We start from the raw sequence: 16,539 nt of genomic DNA on the forward strand, positions 1-16,539 counted from the left end.
AGAGGTACCTTTGCTCCTAGACACTCACACTCAAGGCAAGCTTTTAGCTGCTGTATGGCAGGGTGCTGTGGTTGCATGAAATTCCAGTGAGTTTATAACTCCTTCATGGAATCATGAAGTAAAAGTTGTCAGATTAGTTGCAACATTACTGAGGCACAGAAGCAAAGGCAGCCTTACCAAACAGGCTGTGATTCTTGGCACAACATCAAGCCTTTTATCTAGCTTCAATCCTTACTCAAAGAGTTACTTGGAGAATTTTCTTTAGGATTGTTTATGGTTCTCCCTCTCACTGTTTGAAACACACACACAGTCACCAGGATGGAAATAATTTGTCAGGTTGAGAGTTTGAAGCTGACAGATACCTCTTGAAAGCTGTAAGGCCCGCTCCTTTCCTTGTCAGCATTGCCGAAGTACCATTCTTTCTCGCTCTCCCTCTTTGCATCAGGTGCTGCCTCAATCACATTGCTCTAAAAGTTGATGTTCAAAAGAATAGCATTAGCTTCACAGTGTAAATATGACATTTCTACAGTAAATGTGAGAAGTACAATTATTTTTTTAAGAATTGTCCTTTTGGTAGAGTAGCGTATGAGTAGTAAGAAACAAAGGCCACATACCTGCAAAGGGACTGTAGCTCTGCTTGTATGAAGATGTGCCAGAGTAAGCAGATCCACAAGGATTCTGATTCCATTTGAATCCATAAGGTCCTTCACATTTTTCTGTAAATGAATGAACTGAGTTACCACAAGCATTTTCTACATAAGAGTTGTTACAAGTACAGTTTTATTCAAGTAAGAAGTGAACATGAGAAAAGTTCAAATCATTCTCTAAAGTGACTGGAATGGTACAATTACCACAATATCTACGCATTTCCTTTGGCTTTCTCACCAGTAAATAACAACTATCACATCCCAGAAAGCTGTATAAAAATTGTTTTAAAGCTTCCTCAATACTTGAATTTTTGTTCAAGTTAACCCTGAAAGACTAGTTCAGACCACTTGATACAGCTGACAGACCAATAAACTACTGTTAAGTGTACATGTCCACCTTACCTTATTGAGGATCAGCTTGTTGAGAAACAGTATCAATCTGTCCCGCTCAAGTTTGTCAGTGCACTGTTGCAGCAGAAGAAAACAATTCAGTATTTCATAGAACAAACTAGAAAAGCAAACACAGTTGCACCTGCACAGCCACATTTCTTTTTTATGCCTGGAATGAAACCGCTGACTTTAAAGTGCCCAGTTTCATGCACAGCTAATAAATGTAGCTTTCTGCCACTGAGGAGCAAAGGCCTTCTTGCCCTCCAACCCTGTTGTTGCTCTGGATCAAACCCACTGTTCTATTAAACCTAAGTGTTCTAACGGGCAGTGTTTGGATTCCCAGTGAGCCAGTTAAAACAAAAATAAGAAAAAGAGAATGCTTTCAGCCAGCAGACAGGAAGGGTCTTTGATATTACATCCCTGGTGAGATTATCAAGGCTCAAGGCAAAATAGCAAGGGTTCAGTTTCACTTGCAACAGCCATATCCAAAACCCATACTGATGCTAGCAAAGAACTCCTGCAGACTGCATGGAAATGTATTTTTGCAAGCCAAATCAGTGGTCAGACATAACAAACACTTAAAAGACAAAGTAGACTAAAAATCTAATCCATCATGTGTGCCTATCTAAGGCTACAGTTTCATTAGATCTGGGGCTGTTGCTACTACTCAAAGTCAGTACTTTGAAATAACGTGACATGGAACAATGTTCTCCTCTTAAAAAGCTTCTATATTTTTCAAAAGCAAGCCAAAGTTATATCTGCATTTTGTTGGTCCTAAAGAGACTAGTTAGAAATACCTCTATGATCAGCAGGTTTTTTTAGTGAAACTTCAACTGAAACAAGGGGAGATACTAGGAACAGCTGGTGACAGGATGGAAAAAAATATTCATGCCTCAGTTTCACATTCTGTAAACCCGAAACTTGGGGTTTCACAGTAACTTGAAGGATCTGAATATATGTTGGACTAGCTGTGTGTTAACTACTCTATCCAGTAACTTAAATAACTCTTACCCTTTCTAACATCCCAACAATGTACTTAGTATCAGAAAATGGTCCTATTTCTTCATGACATCTTCCATAGACAATGGCCAATGCTTGCAGGCATAAGCATTTCATATTCACTTTTGGGGTAAGCAAGAAGCGATGGTAGAGTTCATTGAAGAATTCATATCTAAAAAAGAGATGAGATTTTAGTAAAGAAAACAAACAGACCTTGGAAATGAAATAAGATTTTAATAATGTCTCACGATTTTTTGATTGCTCCACTCTCTTCGGTTTCATCTTCTTCCAGTAGCAATCTTAAATAATAATCCCCTATTTTTATTTCCTCAGAAAGGCACTCATATTTTACCTGTAAACACAGAACACATTACTTAATAATACATATTGTTTCTCCTTCATTAAGCTTTTCTTGCATAACAACACTGTACTTGATTGCATCCAAAAACTCAACAAGGTTAGCAACCGCTCCTAAGTCTGAGGAAAACTGAAATCTGCTAGTTTGCTGTTAAACACACACCTATGAAATATAAGCCACCTATTGAATATGCTGCTTCCCAGAACAAATGAAGTTTCTCATCTTACTGAAATCCCAGTTTCCAGCCTCTAAGTAACTTGCTTCCAGTATCAGCTGGCTTTATTAACTAAACTTGGATAATACACGATACATTTCAGTGACTCAAGTTTTAATAAGTAGTTATTCCATTGCAAGGTATTTCACTCCATGTTACTACAAGTATGAAACACAAGCATGACCTAATTATTAGTTATACTTGCTATTGTGCTGGCTAATAAAAGCCTAGAGGCATCAGAACACACATCAAGAAGCTGAAGTAAAATTGCACAATCAGAGCCATCACTAACTTCAGAGCAACTACATTAAATTTAATCATATGCCTCAATGCTCAGTGGTTTAAAGCATTTGGTAAGCACTTCAATTAGAGGTACCTCTTAACATGCCATGAAAGCCACTCTCTACAGCAGTTTTTCTTATCTATAGTTTGCAGGCTACTGTCATGAGGCCACAAAGTTATCTACAGATTTGACCACAGCATGTGATATAAAGATATCCTGCTAACCAGTACACTTTCAGAGTAGTCTCAAGCCACCATCCCCCCCTTGGCAAAGTGACAGGTTCCACAGTTGATAGGGAACCCTTTTTCACCACTATGCAGTTCAAATACTTACAGCATAGCCCAATAAAGTATTCATTTAAAAAAATTAAAAGCAAATCTCTGAGACAGCAGCTGTTCAAAGATCATGTTAAAGAAGCCCCTTAAATCCAACACCAAAGTGTCTTGGGCTGTAGCTGCAAGAATGCTAGTGATACATTCCAGTGGCATAAGCCACACAGGAGTGTAGAGTGAAGGTGGGAAGTCTGTATTACTAAGTTTTAAATCTGTACTTTTGATTCTGCCCCAGTTAACACTGCTAAAGATTTGGGATAGCAAACATTGTGACACAGAGAAGTCCTGTGGCTGACCTATACCTGATGGAAACTTTAAAAGATAAAAGCCAGTGCATGAAATACCCATCCAAATCTGTACTTCGCTATTTACTGCATCAAGGTAAGAAGGAACCTGTAGTTGTGTGATAGAACTATCTTCTATTTTGACTTCAGATACTGCTGTTCCTAGAATGTGAGCAGAGTACCCTTAATCTATAATTTACAGTGCAGCATGGTTTTAGTCCTATAACCTATTCATGATTTGGCAACACAGTATTTAACAGACTTCGGATTCACTGAGACATGAAGGAAATATAGACAAGAAACTTGCCATCAGGAAGAAGTGATTTCTGAAACTATCCAAAACAAGTCTGATGGAGCACATTCAAAACCAAGTATGACTTATCTGGACAACAATGTAACACCAACTCTTCTCTTAATGCAGGACTACATTGAGGGTTCTGATCAACGTTTCATCTCTACAGTATCACTTGTCAGTCTGAAGAGGTTTCAGTTTTGCAGAGTGTACTGGACAATAGTACCTGTTCACAGACTCAAGACTTAGCAGTTTATTCCATAACCCCAAAAGAATCCTAGCTTGCAGTCAGGGATCATCAATACAAGATTCACTCATGTAATTAGATAGAGAAGTGACATTTTAAGTAGACATATTTTACATACGCAGTTTGTCCTACAGTAGATCATATACCTCAAACTCCTGATGGTTCCATGAGATAACATTAGCACTACCAAGTTCTCTGTCAATATTAAATGCTCTCATCTCAGACTCAAGAGTATCTCTCAGTTCTTCCCGTGTTTTGAAGTTCCAAATCAAGTTTGATCTAGCATGATCCTGAAGAAATCTAAAAAAGAAGTTACATAGTTTAAACTCCTAAAAACATCATCTGAAAGGCAGAAAAGACTCAGCCAGCAAGGCAGGGAAGATCACTAACATCAATGGACCTTAATTACAAGGCACAGAGCAGTGGTCTCAGGTTTGTTACAGTAATTATGGTCGCTCACTTGTAGTGTTTTCATAGTCACATAGGCCAGCCTAGACTAAAGCACACCTCTGTCATCCTTTTGGGCTCAGTTTGTTATCTGCATATAGTTGCTGACCAGGAGATATATCAGCTATCGACCATATCTGTCAGTAAGGGCTACAAGTGAACAGGGCAGCAGAGATGCACATACCAACTGCATTTTAGACCAACAAAAACCAAGTAGTTCATATAAGCAAATAGAAGTTGATGCCTCAAGTGCCACAAGACAATCAGTAGATATTCTTCAGCAGCAGTTACAGAACAGCTTTTGGATCCAGAGACTGACTGAGAATAGCACTTTAATACCCAACGTTTAGGAGAACTTAATACCCAAGTTCTTTCATGCAACACTATATTTGACATTCAGAAACATCATTCACTGAATGGAGTAGTTAAGTTTATGGAATTTCCCCAAGCTTGCTTTCATAGTTTGTTGAACAGTGGCACTATTTGAAATTCAGTATCCATGTGCTGCTTTCTCTTTCCCTGTCTTAAACTCATCTTTGTTCCAATTAAAGTTAAAACATCTTGAGTAGCTTACAGGTTGAAGCACCAACAAACTACAATGCTTTCCAGTGCTATTTTGCTTGGCTTTCAACATCATTCAGATCCACACCTGCAGTTGGTTATTTACTCTACCTTTTGGCTCAAGGGAAAAAATGATGTAGTTTGATAACATTTGAAAAGCTTTCTAAATTCCTCTCTTTCCTAAACAGAAGCTAAATCCTTAAGCATAGCTTAGGATTTTTTTTTTTTTAAATAAGTAGCTGTTACAAAACACTTGCACTGCTTCAAGGAAGGTAGATATTGGGAAAGTCACAGTAACTCAGAAGATACTAACAAAAATATCCAGCCAGCTAATAACTTGTACCTGAGACCATCATATTAACTTTAGTATTTTCACCTGTAATAGAAGAGATCCCAGTTTGCCTCTATTTTTATTCTCTGGCGTCGTTTCCTTAATATCACTGGCTTTTGAATCATGTTCTGCAAAAGAAACAAATTTAACAAGTTAGTAGAAGCACATACTCCACATTTTCCTCTTTTAAAATAGAAAGCTGGGTTTTTTACACTCCTTCAAAAGCCACACTAAGTTAATCCTCATTAATAATGTCTCCTTTTCTAGTAAGTAGTAGCAACAGACTTTCACAAGTGTTATTTACACCAAGTTAAATCATGCCAGAGAAACTTTCAGCTGTTTAACAAATAATTTGTTTAGAAGCAAGTTATCCCTGAGAAAAGCTTAGTTCTCATCACCATAAGCATTCATCAGCTCCAAAGCTGATTGAGAGAAAAACTCACAAGAAGAATGTTTTGCTCTTGAAAGGAAGTAAGTAGAGCAAGTCACAGAAATAAAATGCAAACCTGACTTGGTCACTGAAAGGTTCCCTATTTTGATGAAGCATGAAATCAATGTTATACTCTACATGAGGTACCACATGCAAGTAGAAGGTCCAAGCAACAGAATCCATACAAGTGGCAGAGACATACAGACTCACCATATTGTTTCTGTCCTGATTGTGACGAAAAGTTGGAAGAAAAAGAAAAAGTACATTTAACAAGCCACAGCCACTAAAGTAATTTAAAGTGGTAACATCAAACTTGCTGCTACCTTTTCCAAGCTACACTTGCACACGTTTACTGTGAAATGATACAATTCAGAACTACACACAGAAAAATTGTTTAAACTCAGTATCTAGACAAGATGTTCAAAGTGCAATTTGATCTTTCACCACCGTTTCTCACATTTCTCCATTTCTCCTGTTTTGAACCTAGTTCAGCATTATTCCATAAATATTACCTGTCAAAACTGTGCACCACAGTCTGCATCAAACTTTAGCTAGATTTTACCAAATCAAGGTTTCCCTAAATTAAAGTTTATTGTTACATCAGATTATATACAAAAGACAGGTATTGTGCTTTTCATCCTTCCTTGCATATACAATAGATTATTTCATTTCCAGAATGCATAAAAACAAGTTTAATCAAGATGATAAAGAAAGTTAAGGGAAATACCTCATAATTCAAAGAGTTTGTCATATGGAACACAGCAATAAAACTCAAGGAAAAAAGAAGACTAACAGTAAGAACTCAAGTAGTTATAAGCTATCCTCTTATAATATCAGATCAAAACAGTTACTTATCACTTCTGTCTTAACTGTGACTTTATGTACAGTCTTGTGTTGCCATTTAAGCACTGGGATACCTATAGTCAAGGGAATCCTAACCTGGTGTCCCTGTCCACAGGAGGAGGGTTGGAACTAGACGATTCTTAAGGTCTCTTCCAAGCCAGGCCATTCTATGAGTTTATGATTCTTTAAGCAGGTTCCATAATTAAAATATCAGTAATAAAGTACATAATTTTGAATCCAAAGAATATTCAGAGTTTCTTTTAAATGTACAATTTTGCCACATTTCAAGGAATTTCCTCTTCTGTATAGTTATCTTAGAAGAAATGCACATAGGCTGCATTTTAGTTTGATAAGGTTAGCTAAAGCTTAATACATATCCTGAAGGAATAAATTTGCATGCTTTATGTTCTCCCTGGAACCCATTTCTAACCTAAGATGAAAAGTAATAAGAGGTAGAGAGTTTTGTTCACCAGCTGAGTGTGTTTCCTCTCCACACTCAATCAAGTTACTGTAACAAATAGTTTCAAATACTTTTACCTCTTTCTGAGCTATGCCCATTCGATCTCTCCAGTGCATCAAGACTAGATCCACTTTCTCTTTGGCAAATTTTTCAACTTCCTTTGCAGCTTTTCCAGCCAGTCTCTGCCACTCCGGCACTTTATTAAACTTGCCGTACTGATCCTGCAGAATAAAGCCAATTACTTACTTACAGTTATGGGTTTATGAACGTCATTGATGCAGGTCAATGCAACAGTCAAAGTGTCTGTATTAAAGTCACTAAGACTGTACACCTACATATGGCATAGGTAAGACAACTACATTTACTTACAGTTGCAATTTTTAAGTTATCTCTAACATGCATCCTATCAGCATCTTTTTCAGGAACAGGATCAGCGCTGTCAAGGTAAGCCAGCAAACCTGGTGGCTAAAAACATTTAAAAACAGTGTAAACACACATGTGGCTAATGAACAGCAACCATCACATTAGGCAACAAGATTATTTCTTTAAATTAAAGATTTCAAAACAGAATTTATATACTACTCTGAAGCAAGTATGTAAATCTACAGCATTTTTTTGCTCTTATTAGTAAAATGCCACCATTCTCAAGAGAATCATTCAACAGAGGCCTGTTTCTTAAAGTAGCACTAAATGCAGCTAAAGAATGCAGGAAGAAGAATTGATCCCACAGCAATACTGAGGGGAATGAATAACACTAGAATCCATCCATATCCTCTAATATGGACTAAATGTTATATGTAACATTAGAGACGAGACAGTCCTATTTGACTAACCTTTCCCTAAGAGAGTAACCAAGATCAGGACAGTTTGCACTGCCAAAAATGAAGGAACTGCTATTTTGAAACTAAAAGTTAGTAATTTCCCAGATTACAACACTATTCTTTGAACTAACTTCACTTTGCATACTTTATGTTCTCCCTGGAACCCATTTCTAGCCTAAGATGAAGAGTAGTAAGAGGCAGAAGTAACTTAAGTACTTACTGAAGTAACTTTAGCAAGAACCTTTTAGGAGGCTGTAAAGGTTTAAGAACATAACTACTAGAAAACAAATTTATCCATGTTAAAAGCAAACAAAGTTGGACAGGCACGAAAGCATAAACAGAACTCTTGCCTTAATTTATTATTAACACTATATGCATTAGAGATATGTTTACAATGTCTCCCACGTTTTTGTACTTTTAATAAAGAAAAAGAAGTCAGACACCTTATTTTTAAGTTTTGTGTCATACACTATTTTAAAAAGTGGCAAGAGAGTAACAGAAGACTTTTAGAGTCCGATATGCTTTGAACTAGACATCAATATCCTTTACATATCAGATGCCAGGCTGTTGGTCTCCCCAGGTAAGACTACCTCCTTGAAGGGGAAAGAGGATCTGCTTACTATATAGACTGCCCCAAGTTTTTTGATACCACAGGCTCTCAGATTTTATTCTTTCGTATCCCATTTTTACTCACCAAAATACGTTTCAACAAGTTCATAGCAGTTTTGTTCTCAGCTGTCCAGAGGCCAACCAAATGTCTACTTAACTGCCTGGAAAAGCCATTGAAATTAACAAACTGCAAGTTATTATTTTAACAGATTTTTAAACGCTGAACTGTCACCCTTACCATGCTGATGAAATGAAGATGAGCAAGAGCTTCGTGCTCTTGAGTGAATAAGAGCACAAAGCATTATATTGTTCAAGTATATGCTTGGCATGCTTTTAAAGTGTGGCCTTTAGAAGTTTCAGTGAAGTTAGTGGAACAGTAGCAGCACATGCTTTCTGATCTAGACCTCAAAGAACACTTGAGCAATAGAGCAGAAACATCTAATAATCAAGTGTAAATTTATCCAGCCAACCTTAAGTTACAGTTAAAGTTAAGAGTCTAGAAACCATCAAGAACCGCTACCTGCTCTACCTAAAGTTCTTAATACCAGTTATCGGCTAGAAGAGCCTTTCTGGGAGCCTGCTTTCTATGCCAAATGGTACTTTCTGCCAACATTTGTCACTAGGGTTCTACTGCACTGAACCAAAGCATTGCTTATAAGCAAACCATAAGCAGTTGCACCAAACAGGACTAGTAAGACAGATGGATTCACACTCTTTCCTGCCCGACATACAGTGGCATTAAGTTCCACTTGTCCCTACATTCCCTAGCAACTCTAAGCATGTCAGGAATGCACAGCTAAAGCTTCAATAATCTTCTATTTGGGTGGAAATAATTAAATCATCACTCATCCTCCCCAGCATTGCCTCAGAGTTCATACTCACAAGTTCTACTGACTGTTTTGTTCAGGGAATGATTTCCCTGAGGAGACTTCTCTCCCAGATAGGATGGGTAACCCTACCTGCATGCAAGATGTCTGAGGTGTGCACACCAGCTTTTATATAGCTGAAACTTTTTAGAAGTTCCAAGCATTCTACTTGTCTTTTCTTTCCCTGAATCTCTTCATTTAAAAAAAAGTAAAAAATAAATCAAAACTTGAACCTTTAACGAGTAACCAACCCAAGTCCACTTTGGCCAAACAATAATCAAGGGTTTATTAAGTCTCAGCTGAAGCTTGCTCTAAACATAACCAGATTCTGAAGAAAATACTGTCCTAAAAACCTGCAAGTTCTCTTCCCTCGCCTCCCAGTGCTTCTAATGTTAGCTAGGCCATTACTTAGTTTTTTTTAAACATGATATATCAAGTGAGACAGACATACCTATTTGTAAGCATCCTCTGATCTGTGCTTATTGTAAACATAGCAGTGTGCAAGTGACGAGGTAAGGCACCTTCACTGAGGGCAAGATCTTGCATTTTGGTAGCAATCTCTTTGTCTCCTTCCTTTGGAAACAGGGCAAGATGATTACTAAAGAAAGAACCTTTGTTAAGCTGCTTTTATCCTAGTCTACAGTTCCAAGGCCGCCTTGACCATCAATCATACCAACTAATATTAAAAAACCAGAAGCTAGAGTATGATTTTTTTAAGTGGAAGTTCTCCATAGCAACTGCTCAGAGCTGTAGTAAAGCCATGGACCAGATAATTGATAGATACATCTATGAGGACAGTCACTGAAAAGGGTAAGATGCATGTTTCCCATCAGAGATCAGGAGGTTGGTAGTACAAGTACCATTTCCACACTGCAATAGTAAATTAGGGTTAAACAGAAAGTAAGAGCCACAAGCTTGTTGCTTGACTCTTGTCAACAGTAACCATTTAAGATTAATGGGTGCTGTTCAGTTTAGACAGCTACATGGATAAGACTGTCACTCAGTCAAGATACATTAGTTGCAATGAATAAGAAAAACCTTTTGCTGCATTTTTATTTGTCTAAGTCCCACTATAGTTCAAGTGATAGGACTTTCAATAGACAGCATAGCAACTTTTAGCTATCGTTGTCAGGCATATCAACGGAAACTTGCAGATTTATAATACCTCTATGTCAAGTGTTCATTCACTTCCATTCCAAGAAAGTATTAGATGGATTTCAGATGCATAAGCCATTGTGATACAATGAGGCACTAACTTAAGCCCTGAATTTCAACACAGGAAGTGACAAGAGTCAGTTAGCAAGGTCACCCTGTAACAATCATGAGCAGCCCTTCCGAAGTATGGACTGGGTCCATACATTATGTGGTATGGAAATTAACAAAGCCAAAGCAAGAACAGAGGCTGACACCACTAGTCTGCTCTGGGCCACTACTGCCTGCTAATCCCAGTCCCATTCCATCTGGCAATGCATCCCAGAAAATATGGCCTCTCCTCCTGGAGACACCCTCTAACATGCAGGACAAGTCTGGTGGCTCTGAGGTATGTGAGCTAATACAACATTAACAGCCAAATCTCGACTGCAGTATGAAAACATGCAAGGCACTACACCTTATGTCCCAACTCACATGCTTTCCAAACCCCAAATGTAAGATAAAGCAAGTTGCTATATTAAACCACTCACAATTAAACAGGTGTTCTGTTCCTTGCTTTCCCACTTCCCCCTCCCCACTCCCTATCTTGAGAAGCTAATATAACCAACTTTTACTGGTAAGCAATTGCACTTCCAAAATAGACAATACATATTTAGCATGCTATCTCAGCTAACATTGATAAAATCTCACCTCTATTATTGCCTTCATTACCAAACCTGCTCCTTTCACAATTGCCATGGAAGGGTGCTAAAACAGAATGTTGACAAAACAATTATTCAAGTGCAAAACCGGAAGATTAGATCATCCGTGATTCAGTTTCCTTCACTCATCTACATGGCTGGTCTACCTCCAATTCTGGATAAAAGTTAGTTTTACAGTTTTGTGAAAGCTTGCCTCAAGAAGAGCTCCTGCCCTAAACCTTTAAACCAGAATCTCTCATGCAATTCCCAGACAGATTTCGCAGAACTGAACAGTAGTATATATCACAGAAGCTGCAATAACACTGAGGAAACTGTCTGACACAAGCTGACACTAACCAAAAAGCAGAAGAGCATACTGTTTTTACAGCAAAAAGGCATGACATTTCAGCTAATAATCCTAGAATTCTTACAGGTTTACTACTGAAGAGGATGTTAGTCTTGTTTTCTAACTCTTAACACATTTACTGAGAGAAAAACAAAATGGTAGAAGATACTCCAAAGAGAGGAAGATCTCTGTGTCTGCTGAATTAGCTTAATGTTTAACTGGTATTTTGAAGTGTTTTTAGAAACCAGTCTTAGACAGTCTATTCTACAATGATTTGGCATATCATTTACTATAAAATAACCACCCCAATCTGATATCTGAAGGCAGCAATACGTCATTAAAAAATTTGCCAAGGTAGAAAAGGTTTAGGGACATTAACCAGCTGAACAGTAGACAAATCCGTCTTTCGGGAGAACAAGAAAAACTTCATGTTCACTGACTACCTAAAGTCTATAATAATAGTAAAAAAGTCTTACCTGAAAGAGCTTAAATAGTGTTCTTCCATTAGATGCCACCATTTCCAACAACATGTCAAACTGCTGCCCCTCAGTAGTCTCACTATATGGAGCACATAGGGCAAATGTCAGGAAGTCCAGAAGTGAACTAATTACTAGGGCACCTGTCCCATGATCCTGAAATTAGGAAGACAGGTATGTAATACAGATACAACATTTCTCCCCTGTCTGAGAGCATTCATGATGCTGAAGATGCTCTTCCTTGTCGTACTACGAAATAAGCCGCAAACAAAAACTTCAAGTTTAGAATATGCCATTACTCTGAGTATGGCAATACCCCGGTAAAGTATTGGCTAAAGCATATCAGACCCTCATGACTTGTATAATGGTGTGCTACAAACTACTTTTTCTAGTTGAATACCACAAATCCGAGTTTACACTATCCTTTTAGTTAAAAGAAACAACCAGCTTCCATACTAAACATGCAAACATTTGTCGCAGGACATTAAAGTTCTGCATCACAAACAGCTACATTCTAACCTGTCAAGATCCAAACATAATTAGATAAACTTCAGAGCCAGACACATCTGTATTTTCTGCACTTCAACTGCAGGTGCAAATGCATTCAAAGATACATCCAAGTATGACAAAAACATTTTCATAGTAACTAGAAAAAGCACTTAAAGAAGCTACCTGTTTTCAATATTTGACTTACCACATGGGAATTGAATTTCTCTAGTAGATTTTCTAGGAACTTCTTTGAAGAAAGAAGGGAAGCTTTGTTCAACTGCTCCTGCCTCAAGTCATAGTCATCATGCATGGGCTATAAAAAAAAATTATTTATACGCAGTCACATTTCAACCCTCAGTTTTTAACAGCTGTAATCCAAAAGCCACCCTCTGAACATAAAAAGCACATCCTACTTCAAGTTCAGCAGGAAATCACTGTACAACAAGTTATTTCGTGTCTGAACACACTGCAGGTTGAAGGGCAGTCCCTATTTCTACATCTTTCAGTAGCCTGAAGTGAAAGAATCTGAAATTTAATACTTACACACATAAGAGCACAAAGCATGTCAATAGCAGCGTGGGTTACACCATCATTGTTCCTTTTGAGGGCTTTCACAACCTTCACTCCTAATCGTTCTCGAAATCTTTTGAGAGAAAAGAAAAACCACCAAGATTAGAAAGGAAATAGCAATCTTAATTTTAGATAAAAAGTGTAGTCGGTGACCAAAAGGGGCCTACTCCCATTGCATTTAGCAAGTCAGTACCTTTGTATTTTCATAAAATTTGAGATTCCTTGATAGGAAAACTTTAGTAGATACTACAGTATTAACAATATGCCAAGCACATTCACCAAAATAGAGACATATTTCTGCAGTTACAGGATACTATTTACAGAGAAACAGAACTTAATAAAGGTCTCACACTAAGTGCTTTTGTACTCTTCACATCATTCAGTTGTTCCATAGTCCCTAGTCAGAAATATTTCCAAGAATTTTTCATTTTCAGAACAGACAGTTTTTCTGCTTTCTTATGCTATTTAATTAAGACACAAGCTCCAAGCAGCCTGTACTTACTGCAGAAGCAAACAGCTTCCTAACACCGTCTTAGCTTGTGTTGAATTGAGGATAGCAATAACATCAACATACTTTAAGAACTAAGAACTGCCTATTTCAAGGACAGATGAAGGTACATTTTAGAAGTTTTACCACTCGGAAAAACATTAAACCATATTTGACTCAAGACAGAGTATTCATCAAAGGAAGAATCAGCTTTACTTGCTAATGATTACTTGGGATTCTCAATTTGCATTAAAGCCTGGTGACAGACTCGCACTACTGAATGCAATTGTGTACAGAGTCTTCCAGTCTTTTTCAGAAGTGAGTCCTAACTCCATTTCTCAGTTTTAGAGATAATTTATTAACAAAAGCTCAAGAACTTCTCATCCACTACTTCCAAGCTTGAAGAGACTTATCACTTACTTTGGAAGCTGAGTAAAGGCAAGGAAGCCTGCTTTTGAAGCCACCAGTCGTCTTACTGCTTGGAACTGGCTTTCAAGCTCTGCATTAGATGCTGCAATATCTCCCTCTTGGGAGAGCAATGCTGTTATGGCATTATTAATGAGTTTCTCCTTGTTTTCTGAGAACAGACCCTGGTTAAAAAAATAACAATCATTTATTTCTTTATGCATTAAAAACATCTTAAAATGATGAGTAGAGGATTTATTCTTACATCTTGTGTAACTGCATGTAGTACACCACTGTAGGAAATGTTAGCATTGAACCTGAACACAGCATCTGCAAAGTTACCATCTGTAAGAAGACATAACAACAGTTAAGTGCACAGTACCTGACTAAATATCTGGATGCTTTAAAGAGCACTATAAACCCATATAAGAAGCATTAGCTTACTTGGAGGAGCAGCCAAAAACCTCAGATGAAGGCTTTCTACTTCTTCATCTACAGGCATACTGAGTAATCCCCAACGCTGGCCTTTGTGTGTGGAGGTCATTTTCACACAGACATCTCTATTACCAGAAGCTCTCACTCCATCCAACAAGCTAGCCAAAAGAGAATCTCTGGGTTGGGACAAAGACACACAGATACAATTTATATCAGAGAAATGATGCCAAAGAACCAAGTTATAAGAAAAATGAGAAAAAAATAGTCAAACACAGAATGAAAGGCAGCAATACTTGGAATCTCTTACTAACACTAGTGCCAACAGCTACACCTGTGGAAGAAGCCACTAACTTTCAAGTGTTCCTTTATTCACTGTAAGAAGAGAGCTGACTTACATCCAGCATAGCCAGCCGCAGCCTTTCACTAATGGGATCAATTCTAGATTATCTGTTAATGAGTTACACATGTTGCGAGCCAATTCATCCCTGTGCTTTCTGCAAAACCTCACTTAGCAGGATTAGACTGTATTACAACTGCAAGTGCATTCAGGGACTATGCTGTTGGTTGTTTTAAATAGAATCAACTAAGACCGTCTCAAACAGAGAGCTCAAAGGGTTCACAGCCTTCACATTTCTGTATCACTTGAACTGTGCTTTCTTTCCTTATCTCAGATATGCTCCTTATCCGAGTACAGCATACACAGAACAATATTGCTTAGGAGAAACAGGCCATATCTAACCGTCCAATACCCTTCCATGTTTATCAGAAAACTTCTGGACAGATTTGCTCAAAGTTGGAAGGAAGGTAAATGGAAGAGATTTAGTTCCTGTAACAAATCTTCATTTGTAAGTGGCAGACTGTTAGAATAGGAAGGCTTTGAGTTAACATCTCCATGGGTCAGAGTTTATGGAAGCTGAGAAACTAGAAGCACTACAATGGCAACTCCCATTTGAATCTATAACCCACAGGAGCTCCAGTTACCTTTCTGTTGAAGAGTACTTCCGAATTTGTCCTTTGATAAATTCAATGGTGAAAAGCTGTGGGTTTTCACAGTCACATACTATTGCAAATACCTGAAAATAAGGGACAAGGATCACATTCATGAAGCACTGTTATTTAGCTAGTCTACAAATTAAGTCTGTCTTACATATACTAACAAATGCTTATCTTTTAGTGCTTCTATTTGAAGAACTGGTATTGCAAAAGGATGCCTCTTACCTCGCCTAAAGGTTTCAAAGTCGCAATGTTATAGGTAGCTGGATCCCGCTCAACTAAGCAAGCTTCCGTAAGAGCTAGCACCCTTTTCACAGGTTCCTTACAAAACAAGAGAGGCATGTTAGGAAAGAGAATACTTAGCATCTTAGAGGAACCAAATATGTTCAAGTCCGATGCCCTTACCAAGTGTCTAGGTGTTATTTTTTGAACAACAAACTCTGCTAAAGATGTTATAGATTCATCATTGCTGTATTTTCCAAAGCGAAGATTCAAGTACTGCTCAAATTCTAGGGATTCTTTCCTTATTCGCAGAGAGATACCTATGAAGTTGCCAGCATGCTCTATTGCACTCTTGATAATTTCCTCCCTCTGCTCAGATGCAAACAGGTGCTGCAAATTTAGACAAGAAAAAAAAAAGTGACAAATACAGCACAGCTGAAGAAATCAGAGTTCTGTAAATAATCCTCCACTATATATCTAACAGTGGAGAATGTTCACAGCAGCTTGGCTTGCCTTTGCTAAGTGCATTGTATAGAGGTATTTATTACACAGGAGATCCATTATTAAGTTTACATTTGCCTTTAAGGAAAAAAATCTATAGCAGCTATTCCTAAAGGATACCCTGCTACACATTAGCATGCCATTACAGTGAAAGTTGGCATGACCCACCTGTCCACCCTTGGCAATAGACCCTGACAGTCTGGCAAGAGTGAGGAGCAGGAAAACCACAGTGGTAGCCCCAGTTGCTATCTGCAAGGACTGCTATCCACCCTTGCTAGGCAAGGTTAGAGCAGCTCTAGAGGATCAAATATATATTGCTAGTTTTATGCATGAGAAAAGCATGCTGCAGTGCAAAAGACATGGAAACTC

At 38.0% G+C, this 16,539-nt stretch overlaps 1 protein-coding gene across 4 annotated transcripts in view; it reads right to left on the minus strand.

Annotated features, from left to right (window-relative positions):
• The window catches only part of DNAJC13 (DnaJ heat shock protein family (Hsp40) member C13), a 55,971-nt gene that overhangs the window by 24,722 nt on the left and 14,710 nt on the right, over positions 1-16,539 (minus strand). For 3 of the 4 annotated variants that reach the window (XM_032674584.1, XM_032674484.1, XM_032674672.1), the window contains 22 exons: positions 15,853-16,059; positions 15,673-15,768; positions 15,436-15,527; positions 14,464-14,630; positions 14,285-14,364; positions 14,035-14,204; positions 13,101-13,200; positions 12,763-12,870; positions 12,069-12,224; positions 11,257-11,313; positions 9,866-9,987; positions 8,634-8,709; positions 7,488-7,583; positions 7,196-7,339; positions 6,026-6,040; positions 5,431-5,513; positions 4,193-4,346; positions 2,285-2,388; positions 2,049-2,208; positions 1,050-1,112; positions 615-716; positions 363-467 (listed from right to left, as the gene is read on the minus strand). In XM_032674584.1, coding sequence (XP_032530475.1) covers positions 363-467; positions 615-716; positions 1,050-1,112; positions 2,049-2,208; positions 2,285-2,388; positions 4,193-4,346; positions 5,431-5,513; positions 6,026-6,040; positions 7,196-7,339; positions 7,488-7,583; positions 8,634-8,709; positions 9,866-9,987; positions 11,257-11,313; positions 12,069-12,224; positions 12,763-12,870; positions 13,101-13,200; positions 14,035-14,204; positions 14,285-14,364; positions 14,464-14,630; positions 15,436-15,527; positions 15,673-15,768; positions 15,853-16,059 — 2,457 coding nt within the window. The remainder of the gene's footprint in view (positions 1-362; positions 468-614; positions 717-1,049; positions 1,113-2,048; positions 2,209-2,284; positions 2,389-4,192; positions 4,347-5,430; positions 5,514-6,025; positions 6,041-7,195; positions 7,340-7,487; positions 7,584-8,633; positions 8,710-9,865; positions 9,988-11,256; positions 11,314-12,068; positions 12,225-12,762; positions 12,871-13,100; positions 13,201-14,034; positions 14,205-14,284; positions 14,365-14,463; positions 14,631-15,435; positions 15,528-15,672; positions 15,769-15,852; positions 16,060-16,539) is intronic. The other variant, XM_032674539.1, reaches the window with a different exon arrangement.

Source organism: Chiroxiphia lanceolata, chromosome 1, assembly GCF_009829145.1.
Source record: "Chiroxiphia lanceolata isolate bChiLan1 chromosome 1, bChiLan1.pri, whole genome shotgun sequence".
Lineage (NCBI taxonomy): Eukaryota > Metazoa > Chordata > Aves > Passeriformes > Pipridae > Chiroxiphia > Chiroxiphia lanceolata.